Raw genomic sequence first — 17,431 nt, 5'->3', positions numbered from 1 at the left:
TTAAAACAGTGTCATACAGAAGAATAAAAAGCAAAAGGATAGACTAAAATACAAGAATAGATTAAAAAGACATAAAAACAGCTGTACAATTAAAAACAGTGAAATAAAAATACCAAGTAAAACAACAGAATAAACATAATAATAATTTGTAGTTGAGGCAAATTATGTAAAAACCATCTCTGAGGCATTTTGGAAACAAAGATAACAATTTAAATACAACCAACCAACGCAATACAATGATATTTATCACAACATAAAACTATATTATAAGGTTTGTCACTATGTTTTGTAGCCCAGATCCCTGTTAGAAAAGAAACACCTGAATGTCCCAATACTTTTGTCCATATAGTGTAACTGACAATTAACTCCATTTGCCATATAATCCCCCCCCCCACACCCAGACAACATCGACACACATCTGTGACACAGCGACACACCAGTCTCATTACACAAACAGATTGATTCCCTGTAGGCACGACACACACACATCAAATATGTGTTAGTTAGAGCTTTGTTAAGTTCATAAAAGTGATTCTTACACCTTTTTTTTTTCCTGCTTTTTCTTAAAGGTGGAGGGGAGGTTTGAGTGGATTTTTCACAAATGCAAACACTGAACATTTAAAGTGACATCATTACTCAGAAAACAGTGAAAAGAAAGCCACGCAAAGCAGTCGTTACCATTTTTGCCCCTTCTTATCCCTTGTAAAGAGCAGTTGTTTTTCAGGTGGAACATGGTCCTTTCAACGTATTTCAAGTGTGAGATCAAGCAAGACAAAGCATCCAGTTTATCAAATCAAACCCACTGACCTCAGGGTCTGGCTTTTAGGAGAAAAAATTGCACGTCATTATCGAACTGCACCATTAAAGTATAAATTGCATACATCCTCGTACTCTAAGCCTCCTCAGACCTCTTAAACATCTGCTGATTCTGGATCAGCTGTAGCCGTTTGGCACTGTGTGGTTGGCACTGAGGAGGACGTTCACACTGATCTGGGATCAGACTCAGCTTGGAACGGCACTGAGTGAAAGGAAACAACTAAAGGTACTGCTCACTTTTTTCTACCACGCTCTGGCTTTCATACCCGACCAGCAATAGGAGGTCAGATGTCAGAACAAATATGTCATCTAAAAGCGAGGCAGCGAACCCAGTAGGCACCAATTCAGTCATTTACACAAAAGACATTTAGAAATGTTAAAGGTTGATGTGAATATTTTTTTTCCTTTCATTCAGGCTGTCAAATGTACTCTGTGAATAATAAATGTAATTCTTCCACTGAGTATCTTCAACAGGTTAAATGTGATTCTCAAATTTCAACCTTCATTCACAGATATTTCTCACAACACTACATTTTTATTTCTATTCTTTATTGTAATTTTTATGACTATTCCTGCATGAATGAAATCGATACTTAAGTAGGATTTATGGAGATGCTCGACATTCCTCATCTTAAGACAAGTGACAGACTGTTCCATTACATTTCTGCTTCTTTATGACATAATTCTAATACAATTACTACCTTATTCTCATAATACGACTTTATTCCTGACACAAAATATATTTCAGTGTATTTTTAATCCTCACTCCTTTGTACAAACAATATTTAAGGAGCCAAAAAACAGCTTTCCTCTGAGCTGTCATAGAATAAATATCGATCATAATTACACCTGCCAAGGAGGTGATGTTTTTGCCGGCGTTGGTTTGTCTGTCTGCCTGTCCATGTGCAAGATAACTCATAAAGTTATAGATGAAAATTTCAGGAAATGTTGATACTGGCACAAGGAACAAAGGATTAAATTTTGGTGGTGATCGGGGGTGGGGTGGGGGGGCCACTGATCTGCCTTGGTGGAGGTCTGCGCTCTCCGAGTGCTTTTCTAGTTTGTTTGTTTGCTTGTTTGTCTGTTAGCGAGATAACTCAAAAAGTTATGGACGGATTTGGATGAAATTTTCAGGAAATATTGATACTGGCACAAGGAACAAATGATAAAATTTTGGTGGTCAATGGGGGTGGGGCACTGATCTGCCTTGGCAGAGGTCTGTGCTCTCCAAGTGCTTTTCTAGTTTGTCTGTTTGCTTGTTTGGTTGCTAGCAAGATAACTCAGAGTTATGGAAGGATTTTGTTGAAATCTTCAGGAAATGTTCATACTGGCAAAAGAACAAATGTTTAAATGTTGGTGGGGATTGGGGGGGGGGGGACGACGACACTGATCTGCCTTGGTGGAGGTCTGCTCTCTCTCTTTATTATTTCAAACTTTAATTAGTTGCTCAAGATTGAAGCTGAAAGTGATAAAACTCATTGGATTCAGGGATTTTAAGTGAATTTCCCTTTCATGAAGAATTTACAAACTGCTACCAAACCCTTATCACACCTAAAGATCTTCTCATCATTCCACTTGCATTGTGGGTAATGTAGGCACAGGTTTTGATGATTAGGGAGTATGATGCTAAATGCAGTACAGTTTCCTGACCTAGTTTGGAGCCACATATCTAAATGTTCTTTGACATGGAAACAATCAAATCACGCCCACTGGGAACTGTCTGTATTAACTCTTGAATTCAGAGTTTTGTCAGGTTTAGCACCAGTGTGTGGACTGAACAGCAATTCTGTCTTTGGCTCAGCTGATCCAGAGTCAGTGGCTTTTGAGGATTCGACAAACTCTTATCAATTACTCCACGACATATGATGGACTTTAGGCATCGGAAAATAAAATCCAGTTAAATACATATAAAAGGTTGCATTTCACAGTCAAAGTAAATTCAGGGAAATTCAGTTTAAAATGCACTTAAATACTGCATAAATAACGTAAGCTGCTCAAACCAAGAGGAGGACGATGGGAAGAGGGTGGTCCTCCTTCTGGGGCACTGTGGCTGATGTAGTCCGGTCACATGGCCAGGGCTCGGGCCTTGGCGGCGGCTGCCTGTGCCCTGTGCACCGCCCCCGGGCAGCTCTCCCTCCTCATCAGCTGGTTGGTCTCAAATAAGCCTTCGTGGCCGCCGCCGCCACCAGGACCGCCATCTGCAAACATCAGCACACCTGGAGCAGAAAGACACCGTTTGACTTCATTCATCAAATCAGTAGAATGACCGATTAGTACAAAGGAACCACACCCACAAAAACAGTACAAACAAAAGTCAGAAAATTTACAAAAAGTCAAGGTTTACATGATGAAATGCACCTCAATTATGTCATTTTTAATGCAAAATATCTGCTTTTTACATTGCAGAAATGAAGGCAAATCAGAAATTAATTGATCTGATTTCATTTGTTGGCAGTGAAGCTCAATAAAAACCATACTGGAAATTCAGCCCTGTGTGATTTTAGGTTTAATGCAGTGTTTTTCAACCTTGGGGTCACCTGGAATTCAAATGAGGTCGCCTGAAATATCTAGTAATTGATAAAAATCAAAACAAAATTACAAATAAAATATATTTTTTGATGATTCAATATATATTTCATTATAATTAAAACACCACACACTTGTCCTAATAAAAATCAAGTTCAAATAAAATACAGGATATAATATCTGAGAGGACATGTCTTGATTGACCCGATCATGTGACCGCATGTGTTACTACACTTCAACCTGCCTGGACACAGTCACAGTCAAACCAGGCAGAACAGAGAATGGAAAGATTTCTTCACTTGCCTGGCCCTGCTAAGACGTCTAAGAGAATCTGAGAAGCAGACACCAAAAAGGTGCATTATATACATTATATAGACTAAATGTCATCTAAAATTAATGTTTATTTGCAACATAGTATAGCAAACTATTACATGATCAAAAACAAATAAACTTTAGCAAAAAAATGTCTCGGATTGCCAGAAATTTGTGATGTTAAAATGGGGTCACGAGTCAAAAAAGGTTGGGAACTACAGATTTAATGGCATATAAAGCTACAAGTAACTGAATGGTTGTCTGTTACTAAATGAACCACCAGCTATTTTCATAAGAATAATGGCTTTGAATAGTTTTTATGGATAAAACTGTTAAATGATCAGATTCCTGCTTCATACACAGTCCTGTGCAAACGTCTGTCTGCATTTAGCTTTGTTGTTCTTTCAGGGTTGAAATGATCATATATATTTATTTGTCATTCGCTTTTCTTCACATACAATAATAAAACTGAACTGAGTGGACTAAGTTTAGTGTGATCTCTGACCTCATGAACAGAAGCAGTTTGAAACATCTGACATGTGTTGAATCAAACCTGGTTTAAAACATCTGTAAATTAATGCCATACACCTCATATTATCTGAACCAAAGGGTTAAAGACATGTAAAATGTAAAGGAGGGTCACACTAAATATGTCCACTGTGGTTTAAAGAAACTGTTTTTAATCTGAAACTGTAGTTTTTTCCTGCTGTTCATATTTCAAATACTGACAAATACATATGTGTAGACATTAGAATTTTAATAAACCAACAAACCTAATGTTTGACATGGACTTTTAGCACAGGACTGCAAGTTAATATTTTGTGATCTCCTCCATCCATCATGACACTGAACTGAGGATCTATGAAGTTTTGGGAAACACTGATCTGCACTTTTTTTTTTTTTTTTTTTTTTTTACCATTTTCTGACATTTTATGGTTAATTCATACAATAATCATTGGCTGTGGCCCTAGTGACATTTAGACTAAGCTAAGTTCAGTCAAAGATCACTGTTTCTGTTTAGTTCTGTTGGAGAATTATGACTTTGTCATTACTTTTAGGTCAAAAATGATTGAGTTTTCCTCTGTGAGAGTCTGTAGCGCTGATCTCTCACTTTAAACCTTCCAGTTTTGTGTTTCATAACCTGAATCTTTTGTCATCTGGAGGACAGGGTTAACTGTTACCTGAACCAGGGTTAATACTTAACCAAATATAACATAACATGCTGCACACTTTTAATCCAATCAGCCAAATATAGTGGAAGATTCTGTTGAAAGTTACTGCTCTATAATTTAGGTTAGACTGTCTTTGTGTAAAACTTATTACCTATATGTATTTATATTTGAAAGTACTCAGATATTATAACTGCACAAGGCCATTTGACCATGAAAAAATAGGTCAGGGTCACCTATTTTCAATCAGCTTCTGCTCCATGCCAAGATGCATCCACAGTATACATTTAGTGCCGATATCTCACTGCATTCTTCAGATAATGTAATTATGTCGTTGAATGGACAGACAGACGGACAGACGATAAAACGATACCCCTTCAGCCAGAAGTGGTCCGAGGGGTAAAAGCTCATTTTATGCTTCTCTGTGTCTTCTCAGTGTTCTTTGTTGCTGTCATTAGTGTGCCAATTGTCCAGTTTTTCCATTGTGTTGTTAATTTTTTTATTTTTTGCATTTGTTATTTGTAATTTTTTCCCATTATAATGTTATTTCTTCTGACCTGCCAGGGCCTGCGGATGGAAAGTAGCCTTTGGCTAATTCTGGCATATTTACATGTATATTAATATGCACTGTCCCTTTAATGAATTAATTAAATAATTAAAAACACTGACACTGCAGCCCTGCCTTGTAAAATCCCAGGTCTGATTGACCGGGGTCTGATTTCTGGTTGTGAGATCAAAGGAGTGAACTGCAAGAATCTATATGTTCCATCTCTATATTTACAAGCACAAAAATTCACCAGTTGTCATGGTGACACATTGTTCCAGCTTCACGATGCAGCAACCTTCACGTAAAAACGTGTTGATTACTTAGACCCCAGACACAGCAGGGGCCACAGACTAAAAAAGCGCAGACAATTATCACTTGTCAATGTTTAATGTCATTGAAAATATTTAAATGTTTGAGACATGGAGAGATAAACGGACCACTGTGTGAAAATGAAGACTTCACTCAAAAACTCATCATTTAAACCACCATAAAAAGCATAAAAAAGGAAATCACACCTGGGGGAATTAGTTCTTCTGATCCAACATTCCTCTGTTTCAATACCTTTTTAATTTGGTCTTTTAAGATGAATGGCTTAAATGATCATAGAACAGTTCCTGATTCCTAAAAATTGAATTTCAAATCAGATGTGAGTTGTGTTGGAATATCTGCTTTTTTCTGCACTGAATAATTACTGTGAGCAAAAAAAGCATACCACAGTTTTTTTTTTCATTCATTGTTTGTTTGTTTGTTTGTTTCTGTTATTTGCTTGTTAGATTTTCTCCTCACCATTTTTCAGCAGAAAAAATTCCCCTCTAAAACCAAGCACTTGACTTGGGCTAAGCCTTTCTTTCTGATTTTCATGCCTCTCAGTCTAATCATGAAAATGCTACAGGAAGCTGGTTTTCTTCAACACACAGAAACATGTCACATGTCATGCATTTCACAGCCAAGAGCCTCTGAAAACAGAGATTTAGTGAGGCCCAAACAGAGTGGAAGTGGAAGTATTCACTACGTTAAATCAATGTAAGAAAAAACGCCTCAAATCATAGGTTACACACTGATGTTTTAGAAAAGACCCCATTTTTATCTTTCCAGAGTACCTTAGGATTCCTCTTAATTGTACTTTTTGCTCAGAAAGGCTCATACCTGAGTGAAATAACCTGATGTAGCGTAGATGATGTGAGTGTCAGCCATGGTAAGAGCAAACAGGAAAGTAGCTTCAATGCTTTCTTCAGTGTCTCCTTTAGCAAAGGATACACTGGACCATCCACAGAATAATATCCCACAATTCATTGCAGTGGCAACATCAACTGTTCATGATATGTACAATAGAGTTTATATTACTTACTGCTATTATTATTACCTCCGCCAGGAGGTATTGTGATCACTTTGTTTTGTGTGTTCATTGGTTTGTTTGCGTGTTTGTTTGTTAGCAACTTTACAGGAAAACTATTACAACCATCTTTACCAAATTTTACTCACAGATAGGCCTAGGCCGGGGGTGGACCCATTAAGTTTTGGGTCAAGTAGGCCAAAGTTCCATGTCACAGCAAGGTCACAAAATCTCAAATTTTCCTATCTCTCATCATCGAGCAATTTTCGAAAATTCATAAAAAATTAAAAACGACTCCAATTAGCCTCCAATTTGATACACCTGTAGCTTATAACAATATCTTGTATCTGGCTCAAAATTATCCACTTCCACTGTGGAATGTGGATTCTGTGGACATTTCAACTTAACATTGAAAATCCCATTTACAACACATTTTTCATTGTAACTCAACAAATATTGATTTGAATTTAATATAATTTGACAAACACATGACTGGTACCAAGCTTCAACTGTTTCTGCTGTATGGAACAACCTTGAAACTGTTTAATTTAAAAAGAAATAGTTGATCCACACATGCACACCATTCGGGGTGCTTGGTGGAGGTTTGTGTTCTCTGAACACTTATTATTATTACCTATGCCAAAGAGGTTATGTTTTCATCAGGGTTTGTTTGTTTGTTTGTTTGTTTGTTTATCTGTCTGTTAGCAAGATAATTCAAAAAGTTATGGATGGATTTTGATGAAATTTTCAGGAAATGTTGATACTGGCACAAGGAACAAATGATTAAATTTTGGTGGTGGTGGTGGTGGTAGTGGGGGGTGATCTACCTTGGCGGAGGTCTGCTCTCTGAGTGCTTTTCTAGTTTGTTTGTTTTCAGGAAATGTTGATACTGGCACAAAATGGGGTCATGAGCCAAAAAAGGTTGGGAACCACTGGTCCATACAGTCAATGATCTACATGCGCAGTACGTAATTTATACCACTAGGAGGTCTCTCAGTCAAAATAATAGTGGTTTAAAATATAATCTTGAGAAATTGCAAAGAATCATGGGACTTCCCTCTGACTCGACTCGGGTAGATATCATCCTTACAAGTGAGAAGAATTATTACCTACGCCAAGGAGCTTATGTTTTCATCAGGGTTCGTCTGTTTGTTTGTTTGTCTGTTAGCAAGACAACTTCAAAATTTCTGGACGGATTTTGATGGAATTTTCAGGAAATGTTGATACTGGCACAAGGAACAAATGATTCAATTTTTGTGGTGACTGAGAGGGGGGATGATCTGCCTTGGCAGAAGTCTGTGCTCTCCGAGTGCTTTTCTAGTTATTATTATTATTATTATTATTATTATTATTATTATTATTATTATTATTATTATTATTATATATTGTTTGTCTTTTGCTCTGTCTTTATGCATGCACTTTTTTTCTTACACTTTATTGTTTTGCTGCCTTGACCAGTGAATTTCCCTGTTGTAGGATCAATAAAGTCTCATCTAATCGAAAACTGGCAACAAGACAAGCAAGACGCACAGTTTCATCTTATGCCACAACTGTCTAATATGATGATATTTTTTGTGCTTTAAACACTTGTTGGTGTAAAATGTGTTGAACTTGTGTTTAGTCTGGATGAGTTGGATCTTCACAGCCTGTAGTTCTATCATTGATTCATTTTCAGCTCCTTCAGTCACAGATGCCTTAAGGGAATTAAAGTGTAAACAGTGAAGAGAAATGCACTCGAATCATCCAGGAGGGGTTGTTTGTATCTGTGGGTTAAGATGTCTTTATAAACGTAGGCAGATTCACTGAGTAAACTTCAGAATAGCTACAGTAGCTTAGTAGATTCATAGACAGAATTTATAACTTCATGCTTATTTTACACAGATTTACTATTTTGATAAAATGGTACTGATTCTGGATATTACTAGATACAAGTGGATAAGTAGCTTTCATCTTTTAGGGTCTACTTCTGTTCCAACGTTGATAATGAAGTCACACTTTTTCAAAATGATGTCCATGTTTATATCCTGCAACAACCCTTAGAGACCAAGTCAAACTTTCTCTATACATTTAACCTTCCCTAAGTTAATTTATCAACAGATCTTCTAACATTCTCTGGATTATTCCTATATTTTCCTATCCTCCAAAAACACTGTCCGCTATACACACAAAATAAACATATAAACACTTAATGTATGTGAAATAAACTGTTGTATTATGCTGTTTCCAAACAAGATAATTATTTAATGTAAAAAAAAAAAAGATAGATCAGGGGTGTCAAACTCCTTTTAGTTCAGGTTCCACATACAGACCAATATGATCTGAAATAAAATAATAGCATAAAAACCTATAAATAATGACAATTCCAAACTTTTCTCTTTGTTTTACAGTGAAAAAAGGAAAATTGCGTTATGAAAATGTTTACATGTACAAACTATCCTTAAAAAAATGTAATAACATGAACCAGAAATTTCTTGAGAAAAATAAGTGACATTTTAACAATATTACACCTCAGCTTAGCATTTATACATGCGCACTACAACTGACAAATCACAGTGGCTCTACAAATACACAGTAACAGGCAGAATATTGGTAGAATTGCACTCAGTTTTTGGGGTTATATATGGTTGTTCATGTTACATTTTCTTTTAATGAATGGATAGACTGTAAATGTACACATTTTTGTGTAATTGCACTTTTTTCACTAAAACAAAGAGAAAACTTTGGGGTTGTCATTATTTATAGGTTATGTAATTATTTTACTGGTCTGACCGATTTGAGATCGAACTGGACTGAATGTGGCCTCTGACCTTAAACGATTTTCACATTCTTGACTGTTAATATCTTCAGCGTAATTTTTGCATTTCACAAATTCATGGGGCAGATCGGACCATTCGGTGGGCTGGTTTTGGCCTGGGGGCCGTATGTTTGACACCTGCTGTAGATGTTCATAAAACCTCGGTAATTTCAAACATTGTTATATCAGAGCAGATAAAATTGAAGAAAAATATATCATGAACTGAACATAAACCAAGTGTCTCCATCTACTGTCAATGATCCAACTCCATGGGTTTTACTGGTAACTTAATGTTCTAGAAGATGACAGTGTTTCCATGGTAACTACAGAGCCTCTGAACATCCAAATGGCTCATACAGTATCTGATAACCATAAAGGGATGACAAACTGTAATTTACACCAATTATTTACATGTATTGATAGGATAAGTGTCTGAAAAGTTATTCAACACTTTACATCAGTAGATGCTTATCGTGGCTGCCAGCTTTTTAGTTGTGCACAATAGGAATGCACAAGGAGAAATGTTTTTGTTGTACATCTTGAGAACCTTGTTTTGCCATGGCTGACCTACATACCATCCACTATTGTAATTGCAGATTCTTTCAATACCACCTCATAAATTCTCCATTCTGTCCTTCCATAAACCTACACCAAGGTCAAGGAAAAGTGGTTTAGAAAAGTAGACTGAAAGTTTTTTGTGTTTTTTTCTCTTCAGATGCATCAATAAACATAAAAACAGTCAGACATCAGTAGAAAACCCAGGATGTTTTACCCTTATAGTCTGCTTTGGTTTTTTCAATATGGCTTTAAACAGGGTTTCTGCAGGAATCAGCAAATCTAATTTAATGCTTTTTAATGCCACTTTAAATAAATTTGATGCCCACGTCCAACTGCAGATACAGTTTTATATATAGTTTTATGACAGTTTACCGTCGACAGGCTTTAACCAGGTTCTAAATAGTTACTCCTCCAACCACTTCTGCTAAAGCTTGCATTTTCCCATCTTTCCAACATTTGCTAATATTCCCTCCGCTCTTTTGCCTCAGCATAAGCTTGCTCACAGCACGTTGCATTCCAAGCATCCGGTGTTGTGACTTCATGTATTGGCCATAAACATTAGCCAATTAAAGGGTTCCGCCTGTCAATCATCACATTATACTTCCGATCAAAATTATTAAATGTTCATATAATCAAAATAAATCATGAATAACAATGCTTTTTTCCATCAAGTGTATTTAATTTTTTAATGCCTCTGCACATTGAATTTAATGCTTTTAATGCCATTGAAGGCCTTAATTTTCACAAAATCTATTTAATGAATTTTAATGCTTTTTAATGACCCGCACAAACCCTGCTAAAACTCATTTTTCTACAGGGGACAATAACACACTGCAGGTTCTCAAGAGGATATAACAACATGCTGCGTATGTTTAAAGGAATATTTGATGAAGATGATTCAAGTTGTTAAATCTTACCGTATCCATCCACACAACCGCTTTTAAACTCGCCTTCAAACTTCATCCCATCAAAACGTGTGAAGACGCCAACACCTTGAAATTTTCCCTGAACAAATTCACCTTCATACCTGAGAACACAGTCAGAACACACACCCGTCAATAAAAACCATGTGAATTGATGGGATTTTTTTTTCCAAAGCGAGAGGAATGCTTTTACAGTTGAGATGTTTGGTTGTTGTATTGTGATAAATCTTCTGCATAAAAGCTTAGAATTTGAGACGAGAAAATTGCATTTCTTCCTTTCTTCGGAAAGTCATCAAAGCTTTCTTTAGAGCCACACTAACGGCAGAAAAATCCTGCACAAACAAGTGTTCCCATCCGTAAAATGCGATTAAAAACAAATAGTGTCTGCATGGAGCGTGCTGGGTTTTGTAAACACTCAACTGGATATGAACATATTTAAATGTCTGCATGTTTTCCATAGATGTCAGATTTCAGAGTTTTACTTACACATAACAGAAAATAAAATGTTTTGCACCTCTTACGGTTAAAAAAAAATCTTGTCTATTATATGAGCAAAAGTAAAAACATCTGTTCTCAAATGCTGCTCAACTAATAAAACAACCATAAACTATCACATGAAATATTTGACAAACATACCAGCATTGATAGAACTCAGCACAGAAGGTGGAAATCCTTTTTTTCATGACAAACTATGTGCAAATCTGCGTTCAGATTTGTGAGAAACACCAATAGTGATCTCTCTGTGTGTTGTTTTTCTTTTGCTTTAAATTTAGGTCTTAATCATGAGTTAAATGTTAAAACACCTTTATTTTTACTTCAGCTGTCATTAAAGGACAAGTAAAAAGGACATTCATTTGGCTTTAGTCCCAATCTGTAACCACTTCATATCAGATTTGGTTTATTGTGAGCAAACCATGTCATTCTGCAATAAAAATAAAATCTTAAAATGAAATAGCATTGTTTACAAGGTACAAAATGAGACTATACTCACTTCATTCTAGGCAACAGCATAGAAGGATCTAATCACACAGTAATCATAATCATGTTTTCATCAGTGCATAATCACATGAAAGTGTTTTTTGTGATCATATATCTACAGAGGGAGTGTGTTTCTGTTCATAGGGTCAACCGTGTTTCTACAGTGGCTCAGAATACTCATTTTTTCTGTTTTATACCTGGTTGCATCCAGCATAAAGATCATAAACTGTATATTATTAGTCCATGGAGGAACTGTGACATTGTCCATTGGTTTCTAAACTGTCATTTCAAAACCAGTATTTTGCATTTTGGTTGTTTTGTTCTCCATGTTTGCTTTTTGGAGCTGGAAGTGACCATATTTGGATAACGGGGCAGAGCCACAGCAGCATGGGGGTCATAGGTGAGTTAAGACTAAAGTGGGGTACAGACATACGGATTTTGTAAATCTGAAGAGATTTTTACCTCCACCAAGGAGGTTATGTTTTCATCAGGGTTTGTTTGTCTGTTTGTTTGTTAGTGAGAAACTGAAAAACTGAACTGAAAAAGTTATGGAAGGACTTTGATGAAATTTTCAGGAAATTTTGATACTGGCACAGGGAACAAATGACTAAAAATTTGGTGGTGATGCGGGGTGTGTGTGTGTGTGTGTGTGTGTGTGTGTGACTGGTTTGATCAGATCTAAACCAATCCAGCATCAACGGGACCACATTATTACCAGCTGTCTAATATTGTATAAGTTGCCCTTTTCCTGTAGAAACATCTCTGAGCTGAGACCTGGACTCTTTGTGGTATCTGGACCAAGATGTTAGCATCAGATCCACGAAGTCCTGGAAGTATAGAGGTGGACCTCCATGAATTGGATTTATTTGGTCAACACCTCCCACAAATGCTCAATTGTCAAAAAATTTAGCAAAAATGACCAAAAAAGAACAAATACTGACCAAACTAACCAACAAAATGATCAAAAATGAATGCAAAAGAATATGATAAATTCAATAGTTAAAACAATGAGGAAAAATGAATGAAAAATTTAACAAAATATACAACAAAATTAACAAAAAATGAGTAAAAAAAAACATGATAGTCAATAAATTGACCAACAACAAACTTCCAGAAAACCTCAAATCAGCTGAAACACTCAGTTTATTTAAATCCAGGTTAAAGACCCACCTGTTCTCAGCTGCTTTTGAATAGAGTTTTTATTCTTTTAAGCTTAAAGTTTTTATCTGTTTTATTGGCTTATCTGTTTTATCTGTTTAATCTGTTTATCTTATTTTGTTTTGTTTGTTTGTTTTTCTCATGCCTATATTTTTTATTACTTCTGCTGTAATGCTTTTAATGTTTTATGTAAAGCACTTTGAATTGTCTTGTACATGAAATGTGCTATATAAATAAACCTGCCTTGCCTTGCCAAAAATACACAAAAACTGACCAAAATGCACAAGAAAAACAACAAAGGTGATTTTAAAAAAGAACCTGATAGTCAAGAAAAAAAAAATTGTCAATACAGTGAATAAAATGAACAAAAAAAAGGATGCTATCATGAATAAAATTAACAAAAGTTTTCTAAAAACAAACCAAATAATGTGCATCCATGGGTTGGGTGTATTTGTCCAACTCCTCCCACAGATGTTCAATGGTCCTGAGGTTGTTTTGTCCTTCTTTAGTCCATATTTAGTTGGTACTAACCACTGCAGACCAGAAACACCAACAACACCTGCAGTTGGAGATGCTCTGACCCAGTCATCACTGTTACAACATGGAACAAAGTCACCCAGTTCCTTACACTGATCGTTTTGCTGCTTCCAACACATCGGCTTTGACGACTAAATGTTCAGTCACTGCTAGGGCTGCACGACATTGGAAAAAACTGACATTGTGATTTTTTTTTAACCCTGCGATGTATATTGCGTTATGAAAAAATACTTGGGAGGATATAATAGCTGGTGGTCAAACAAATTAGTTGTGCTACCTCTCACTGTGGCAACAAGTGCATTAAGACACTATCGACACAGAACACGTGTTTCAGTATCATCCTTCTTGTAGCCGAAATAATTCCAGATAACTGACGTTGCTTTTCTTTTTGGCACCAAGTCTTCGTTTTTGGTGATTTTCTCTTGTTTGTTGCTCATTTTTTAATGTTGTTACCAGCGACTCACTCCATGTGCAGGGGCGTGGTCTGCTTCGGCAAACTGATTAAGAAGGACTGTGATTGGTGGATCGCTGTGTGCAGTGTGTGCCAGGTACCCAGGTTGAAATTAGATGAGAACATGTTGAGTTCATTTGCCTACTACACTGCAGGACCTGTGATGTGACTATTGCACACACGTATATTGCGATACCGATGCTCAAACGATATATTGTGCAGCTCTAGTCACTGCCTAATACTGTATATCCAACCCAGCGAAAGGAACCATTGGAATGAAACTATCGATATTCTTACCACTGCTCCTGTCAGCGGTCAGAATGTTATGGCTGAAGTTATGTCTTAAATTTTAGTCATCCACAAAAAAAGCATGTTTTAAAATTAAATCCCCAGACTTTTTGATGTCAGTCAATATCAGATCAGTCACATGAAGATCATTGTGAATCTGAAGTGTGCTTTTAAACCTGGTTCCAGCGTTCACAGAATCACATTCCTTCTTTGTTACAGTCCTTTTCTGTTTTGGCTGGTCACAACATGCCTGGGTTTTATGTGCACACTTTCATAAAACACCTTAGCCTTTGAGGGTGAAAAGATGGCTTCCATAGAGGTTGAATACAAAGAGGTAATGCTTTTTCACACATGCATTGTACTATGTAAAAAGTGACAGTTTATGAAGAATGTAAAAGTCAAGTAAGTTAAATATGACAGAGATGGAGAACCTTTTCATTCAAAGTACAACAACGTTCAAGATGTTTTTAACGCCGGGAGTCTTCCATAGCTTTAGAAATAACTGTTAGACCACGTTGACATGGTATTGAAATGCCTTTTCTGTCTCTTTACTTATAGATCATGTTGGAATGAACAATTGTAATGGCAATTCCAAGCTTCCTGGCATTGATTCACTTTATATTCTCTGCATAAAGAACCATAATGTGCATCTTCTTGTCACACAAAACTTGAGTTATAGAGGCTTTTGGATCGTCTTACCTTATCTACACAGCCTGGTCAAAGATAAGTTCCACACACTAATAATTCATTGGACTAGCCTTAGCTTTGATTGTGGTTAGCATTCACTGTGTTGTCGTTTTGATAAGATCAGCATCACAACATCTTGTTGTGTTGATTTTTTACCAAATATTTTCAGTCTGGTTCAGGTCTGGACTCTGTGGTGTCCAATCCATGTGTAAAAATGATGTCTGATCCTCCTGGAAATGTCTTGGAAAATATCTGTGGCATCACTTCATCTGCCTCTCTTCTCACCCTGATCCACCCATCACTCTGAAACAGGGCCAGTCTGGACTCATCAGACCACATGAGCTTTTTCCATTGAAACACAGTCCAATCTTTAAGTTCTCTAAAAAAGCACAGCTGTTCTCCATTGACAATCATTTAATAATTGTTTTATGATCACATTTCATCCTCAGAACTATGTTTCCAGATTTTAATTGAGCATTTGACAGTTTTTAACCCATTTTTAGTAGATTCAGCATCTCCCACAGCCATGGGATATGACTTTGGACATGGTCAGGGTTAAAGAACTTGTTGTGGCTGAAACATACAGTATTAATTACTACAGTAATTGTCCAGTGGAAGAATATTATGTATTTGGTTAAATCTAGGTGGAGACTTTTTAGGCGGTGTATGTGGCAATGATGCTTATAGACATGGGGTCCTGAAAATGTTCTTGGCTGACTAGGGTAAGAGTGAAAGTTTTGCTACCTCAATATTTAATTCTGGTAGATCACTATTATTATCATTATCATTATTATTATTATTATTATTATTATTATTATAAGTAGTAGTAGTAGCACTATAATACATTATTATATTTTAACAACTTTGATGCAATTACACAAAATGTCACTGTCGAAGGGTGGTTGGTGGTGGTTAGATTGTTGCTAGGTTGGTTGGATGGTTGGTTGGTTTATTGGTTAAACTGAATTTTCAAAAGGAAAATCACAGGTGTAAACGTAATAATTATTTCAAAATCTGTACATAATCTATGGGTTGGTTGTTTGGTTGCTAGGTTGGTCAGCCAGCCAACTAGCTAGCTAGCTGGCTGGCTAGCTAGCTAGTTGGCTAGTTGGCTAACATAACTAGCTAGCTAGCTGGCTGGCTGGTTGGTTGGTTGGTGAAATTGAATTCCAGAAGGAAAATCACAGGTGATCTAATAATTATTTCCAAATCTGTACATAATGTGTTAGCTTGTTGTTTGGTTAGTTGATGAATTGGTTGGTTGGTTGGTTAATTGTTTGGTTGAGTGGTTGGTTAAATTGAATTCCAAAAGGAAAATCACAGGTGACCTAATAATTATTTCCAAATCTGTACACAATCTGTTGGCAAGTTGTTTGGTCAGTTGATTAATGAATTGGTTGGTTGGTTAATTGTTTGGTTTGTCAGCTGGTGAAACTGAATTCCAATAAGAAAATCATGGGTGGCCTAATAATTATTCCCAAAGCTGTATGTAATGTGACAGGGAGGTCAAAGGTCAGCCAAAGAAAATAAATGTGTCACCGACCTGGAGCCGTCAGGGAAGACCAACACCCCACATCCGTTAAAGAGTCCGTTCTCAAACTGCCCAGTGTAACACGTCCCATCACTGAAGGTCAGCTGACCCAGTCCATGACGCAGACCTGCAGAGGAAGCACACACATCACTGAGTCACATCATCTAAATTAACTTGTTTTGACAGTTTGGGATCAGTTAGTTTGAATAAAAACAATAAAACACTTTAAAAGATATTTAAATACCACCGGTGCGGTATAGAAACCCCAAGAGGCTGCAAACTCTCCTAACGTATCCACACAGATGAAAGCATCAGCAAGGAGACTTCAAAACATCGGAGAAGAGGAAGAGTTTAAAACAAAAACAACACAAAAGCAAAAAATGGGAAATAAGTCAAACGGGATGTGATGGTCATAATCATGAAATCTGAAAGAAATTGAAGTTCAGAGAGAGACTGAGTGATCATCCTGTGCGCAAACTCCATCTGGATTATTAACTCTGACATAAATGTGTACGTTGACACTTCAAATCTGTTATTTATAGAGCAAGAATGTCAAAAAACACAAAACACTCTAATGTGCAACTCAAAACAATATGCAAGAAACAACTCCAGCTCAAATTATATGATTTAAAAGAGTATGTCCGCGTTAATATATACACAAAATACGAAGTTGCTTTTTTAACCCTTAGGGGTCCACGGTCACGGCCCTGTGAATCAATCACATGACATTTTCAACACGTCATAGCGTCGGAAGTCAGTATTCGGAGGTGCGGACTTGAAACACTCTCCCACTTTTTATTTGATGTTGATAGAGCAAAGTATG

The 17,431-nt window shown here is 36.6% G+C and overlaps 1 protein-coding gene across 2 annotated transcripts in view; it reads right to left on the bottom strand.

Moving 5' to 3' along the window:
* Nucleotides 1-2,238: 2,238 nt before the first annotated feature.
* The window catches only part of LOC115418503 (MORN repeat-containing protein 4-like), a 34,658-nt gene continuing 19,465 nt past the window's right edge, over nt 2,239-17,431 (bottom strand). For both annotated transcript variants that reach the window (XM_030133000.1, XM_030133009.1), the window contains exons 3-5: nt 16,621-16,735; nt 10,973-11,082; nt 2,239-3,032 (exon numbers count right to left, since the gene is read on the bottom strand). In XM_030133000.1, the coding sequence (XP_029988860.1) occupies nt 2,881-3,032; nt 10,973-11,082; nt 16,621-16,735 (377 nt within the window). In that variant the 3' untranslated portion in view covers nt 2,239-2,880. The remainder of the gene's footprint in view (nt 3,033-10,972; nt 11,083-16,620; nt 16,736-17,431) is intronic.

This window comes from Sphaeramia orbicularis, chromosome 1, assembly GCF_902148855.1.
Source record: "Sphaeramia orbicularis chromosome 1, fSphaOr1.1, whole genome shotgun sequence".
NCBI lineage: Eukaryota > Metazoa > Chordata > Actinopteri > Kurtiformes > Apogonidae > Sphaeramia > Sphaeramia orbicularis.
Note: the sequence above shows the minus strand (reverse complement) of the source record. Positions and strands in the feature narration are given on the sequence as shown.